The sequence below is a fragment of the Mercenaria mercenaria genome, chromosome 18 (genome assembly GCF_021730395.1).
Source record: "Mercenaria mercenaria strain notata chromosome 18, MADL_Memer_1, whole genome shotgun sequence".
NCBI classification, from domain to species: Eukaryota; Metazoa; Mollusca; class Bivalvia; order Venerida; family Veneridae; genus Mercenaria; species Mercenaria mercenaria.
Genome location: NC_069378.1, coordinates 42,613,094 through 42,618,418, shown reverse-complemented (window position 1 = coordinate 42,618,418; position 5,325 = coordinate 42,613,094). Strand labels below are relative to the sequence as shown.

The 5,325-nt window shown below is 31.4% G+C and overlaps 1 protein-coding gene across 1 annotated transcript; it reads right to left on the bottom strand.

The window, feature by feature from the left end:
- Nucleotides 1–1,255: 1,255 nt before the first annotated feature.
- LOC123537888 (uncharacterized) lies at nucleotides 1,256–3,182 on the bottom strand. Its single transcript, XM_045321795.2, has 3 exons — nucleotides 2,841–3,182; nucleotides 1,793–1,855; nucleotides 1,256–1,555 (listed from the first exon to the last, which is right to left on the bottom strand). Exons 1-3 carry the CDS (start codon nucleotides 3,024–3,026, stop codon nucleotides 1,469–1,471), a joined length of 336 nt encoding a protein of 111 aa, XP_045177730.2. The 5' UTR covers nucleotides 3,027–3,182; the 3' UTR covers nucleotides 1,256–1,468.
- Between the last annotated feature and the right edge of the window lie 2,143 nt (nucleotides 3,183–5,325).

Sequence of the window (5,325 nt, the reverse complement as noted above, 5' to 3'; positions counted from 1 at the left end):
CAGTAAAATATCTACACATAGATAATAATGCACCATTGTTTGCTTATTTAAAATAAAGATATCTAAATGAACATAACCGTTTAACTTTGATTATCATGTAGAAAATGTTCAATTCAAGATACAACTGAAACACTTATAACATGAAATTCACTGCATAGACTTTATTATACATGGGCAGTGGTATATGATTGTCTCACTTAACTCCCACTCATATTTGCTGTTTGCACAGTTTAGATGAGTATTGCTCATCTTTGTGCTATCATATGTCAATGATTGCAGATCTAGATATTAACCAGCAATTTATAAATTCTTGTAAAACGCGGGTACAGATTACAGAACAGAAATATTACAATTTATAAACATATCGTATTTTTCTCATTTTTGAGAGATTTTTCAATTATATTGTTGAACCATCAGATATGGCCCGTACTTCGTCTGACATACTTTACGTGGTCATACATAAATCGGATATTAAGAGTCCGACCCCTTAGGCAAAACTGCTTAAGTAGCCTCGCATGGACTGGGATTTGAACCGCTCATTTTGTTTAACCACGTTCATCGTCCCTTGTTCTCGACAGTATTGATGGTTGCCTTTATTTACAATGTTTGACGGGATAATATAAGAAAGTTTTTCGTTTGTTTTTGTATATTTTGTATAGATAGCGTGCATGGTCTCAAGACCCTATTTTTGTCATGGTGCATAGTATCAATTTCACCTGAAACAAGTACAATTTATTTATAAAATCTAAAATAACGTATTTAAGAATTATTCAAGCATTGTCTTGGTATGTTAAAAAGTTCTTTTAAAAAATCATATTACTGTGCAACTATTCATCAATGCAATAAAGTATAAATTTTACAGAAGGTAAGAACAGATATATATTAAATTAATTTATATACACATGTATATATGCAGAGGTTTCTCTTCTTTTCATTCCAATTTGATGCCATTGCATAAAACTGTATGGTCAATAAAAAACATTTTTCTTTGTCATTTGATTCCGAAAATGACTGAAGCATATAACACCTGTCAGATTTACCGAGATTGAGGGCATTGTATGAAATACATTGTTTCAATTTTGCATACATTTGTTTCCCTAACACGCATTATTTCATAACGAAAAATGTATTATAAGCATGGTTTAAGCTTACTCACGTGAACTTGCCTATGCCATTTATGAGATTTCTTCTTCTGATCAGAACTTTGGTAAGAAAAGTATTTCAAATTTACTAAAAGTAAAATTCGTAAACGATACAATTCTGAAAATTTATTATGAATTTATGATTAATCATTTTACAAAGTTTGTCTTTCGACTATGATTTCAGAGATACAGGTATGTTTTAAAATTCTTTTTGCAATTTCAATGACATCATAAACTGTTCCTTTCGAGTTCACTAGTTATAGACAAAATTTGTCGCCACATGAAAATTATCTTCATGTATCGTTAATCTTTACATCTGTGTATCTTCACTGTGTAACAGGTCCACAACTTGCACTTTTAACTATCCTAATACCGGCAGGTGGCCACAGAACTTTTCCCTGACATTCTTGATGCTGAATTAAATGAAGAAATAAATAGTAAAATAGTGATGAGCATCCTTGAAATAAGCTTCTAAAGTCTGTGTTGCCATGATTGCCGTTAGAAAACATATTGAACTGATGTATAACCTTAGGTTTTGCGTTAAAATTTAAAATGATATTTTCATTCTTAGTAAAAACGTTGAAAAACATTAGCTATTTTGTGAACTGAAATTAAAAAGTCGTTTACTAATATGAAATATGTATAGTTACTTCTCCTTCCTTAGATTCTGCTAAAAATGATACCCAGTAGAGGTCGCCCGAGTCTTGGTCTGTCTGTAATGTGAAACATGAAAAGTATTAAAATGCATGAAATAAAGATATGCTTAATAATAATTTCTAGAAATCCTCCCTCACTAAACATCCATTAACATACTATAAAGCTTTAAAATTCAACGAAAGCAGAAATTTCTTTTCAATGAAATTTTCTACAACAAATATGATAATCATGAATCATAAAAAAGATATAGAAAATGATAAATTTGTTGATTTTTGCAGCAAATAACTCATATTGTCATATAAAAAGAAGCTTCAAAGAAAGGACGAAAAAATGATAAATGCGATCAAGTGTTCACAGCTAATAACAGAATATTTCATCATACATTAATTTGGAGTGTTGGTGTACTTGAAGCTTTGTTTATTAAAGAAACTGAAACAAATATAAAACGAAAAATGTTTTGATTGCACCTTGTAAACGCCACTGTTACCCGTGTCCACAAAACATAAATTCTTGCATAAATATACATATAATCGGCTATCCCACATATGTCAGTAAAAAAATGGCTATAAAACATTGGAAAACTCAATATAATAACAGTGTTTGGGAAACCCATGACATTGCAAACAATTCGCGCTGAGTGATATATACTATTCGAGTCCATATTAGAAACTAACTTGAATTAAAGAAATCAATAATAATGAACACTTCTATGAATATGACAGGGTGAAAGATACAAAATTGAATGATTATATATATTCTTACGAAAGCTACATTTTTTGTATGGATTTTAAACAAGGATATTGTGAGAGACTATCGCATGTACTGTTTAAGCTGTTGAACTATCTAATTCAACAAAATCGTAAAATACTGATATTGAGAAGTTACTAACATTTGATATATACATCGCGGCGCCTTACGCAACTTCCCTACAAAATTATTACATGCAGATATAACACAGTAAAACGCTATAAAATGTACTTATTAGAATTTTCCGAACAATACTAACACGTGTTGCAACAAATTTTTTCTATTATTACTTACATCTATTTTTTCGTATGCTTTTAACATGCTAATGTATTTAACACCAAGATAGACTGCCGCTGTGAACGCAGATCCATTAGCCCTTTCTAAACCAACAGAAATTTCTCTCCATCCTTCTTTAGGCACACTGAAAACACTTGATACCGATGCAAATAAAATAGAAATCGTTGATATATCCAGCTGCATCGTCGTATGTAATGATTTGTAACGTACATCTAACAGAGGGAGCTTCTTTAAAGTTCATATGTATTTACATGTCATCGCCTTTATATGAACGTTTCATAACGTATTCATATTACGATTATATTATTATTAGCAGACGACATTCAGATATGCACGGAAAGAACGTAATAACATACAGGTGATAAACACGCTTTGTCCAGTATAATGAATACAATGTTTTTACTTGTAGAAACCTGGTGTTTATTATTTGGCATATCATTTTTATTTGTACTTATTTTCTCTTAGATACATAATTCAACTAAAATTAATTATCATGAATTTGAAGAAGGCCAATCATTTACTGCATGCCAGTAAACAAAGCTTTCCAAAACGTAGTTCTATGTCTGTTATTAAATAATAATTTTGTAGGAGAAAACAGGTCTAGCAAGTTGAATATAAGTTCAATATTTGTAATTAGCATTTGTTCCTAGTAATTTTGACGCAATAAGGATCTGAATCAAAGCCATGTTGTCTGCAGAAGAACAAATAAATCCTAGCGACAGTAGACAACCTCTAGCAGTTATACTCTTACTTGGAAGGCAGAGAGTTCGGGTTTAATCCCCACCATGTGCAAAGGCCATATATTTAATCTGGTTATTTTTTTGTTTGTTCTTGGTTACAAAAATTTGATTTTTTGTGTGTTTTATATTCATTGTGCTTGGAAATAAGCAAAATATGCGAAAATACGGAAATGAAAATTAGGGTTGTTGATAAGGCTATTTAATTAATTATTCATATTACATAACTAGATTTAAACATATTTTACAGCGTTGAAAGTTTTCAATGACGTAATTAGCTTAGTGTTGTATTCACAATTAACAAGTTTTAGTAGGCATTAAAATTAAAAATACAAACTTCAAATAAGCGCTGTCAGTTTTAGATGTAAAAGATAAGACAGATAAGACAGGAAACTTCGCAGAAAATAGGGTTATTATAACAGTTGATTGATCTGGGATGCAGTATTCGGCTCGAGTGGATTTTGCCAGATCGGATCTCACGAGGCGCGCAAGCGCCGAGTGTGATCCGACCTTGCAAAATCCACGAGAGCCGAATACAAAGTCCCAGATCTAGCTACTGTTATAATGACCCTTTTATTATATACCTTTACCATTTTGATTCTTGTTTTGTTCTTGAACGAAATCTTCAATGTTTATCGATATTAAATGGAACTTAGTGAAATTTTTATGTGCGCTATTTATGGAAATATGTCGGGTCATACATTTTTATGAAAATAGTCCGGCAGCATACAATACGGAAGGTACAATACGGAATTTAAAAAGTACAATACGGAATTTTTGTCTGTCTGTTCATATTTAATTGTGAAATACAAGCCGATTTTTTTACAGAATTTATATAGGTATATAATAAAAGTATTTATCTCAGCAAAAAGGAAGTATGCTATTCCCAGCTTCGACTACTCTTGCATACCATAGCTTCTTTTCTCGTCCCAGAACTATGACAAACCTCAGATGGAATCGAATGAGTTTCAAAGGAAGCGAATAGTTTGTTGTTATATTACGGTTAAAATGTTTAAATTTCATAGTTAATTGATTACCTGCTACAGCTTCCAAACTTTTGTGTAATTCATATTTTGTTAAGTTAACTGTTATATGGTGCTATATATTTCGTTTTCATTTTACAGTCACTATGACAACACTAATATCTAGAAAAATATGTTTTCAATGTATTTAAGGAAATAACTTCTCTAAATCGTGTTAACTTCATTCAATGTATTTAAGGAAATAACTTCTCTAAATCGTGTTAACTTCATGTACGTCTGTATTAATTACAGCTGTCTAGTTTTGCATTGTTTCAGGGACATATCTACACATAGACAACAATAAACCATTTGTTGTTCATTTCAAATAAAGATATTTAAATGAACAAAAACAGTTTTCGCCGCATATTTCATATGCAACAAGAGTTATTTCTATGTTCATAAAATAAAGATGTTGCAGGCACTTAGACCAAACGTCCGACCTTACGTTATCCATTTAAATGACGTCGTTGACTCGTTTCTTTGACCATGCTATAACTCCAGAAAGGCATAAAGACAGATTTTTTGTTTCTTTGTTTTTGCATTACCCTCTCAGTTTTGCAAAACCTGCATGGTGAAAGAAAGAAAAGATGATATTTGTACGCATGTCGATAATGGCGGCATAAAAGTGGCGTCAGACTGGCGTAGGTTCAGAAAAGACACAGTGTCACAGAAAACATCGTTCTGTTTAATGTTACGTTGCTTTAAGGGCATTTTAGTGTACTA

Excerpts from the sequence above, each read along its gene's own strand:
- LOC123537888 (XM_045321795.2), bottom strand. The coding sequence starts at position 3,026 with ATGCAGCTGGATATATCAACGATTTCTATTTTATTTGCATCGGTATCA. Across the intron at positions 1,856-2,840 it reads AAGCATACGAAAAAATAGAT|ACAGACCAAGACTCGGGCGA; the intron begins GTAAGTAATAAT and ends TTCACATTACAG. Across the intron at positions 1,556-1,792 it reads CAGAATCTAAGGAAGGAGAA|CATCAAGAATGTCAGGGAAA; the intron begins GTAACTATACAT and ends CATTTAATTCAG.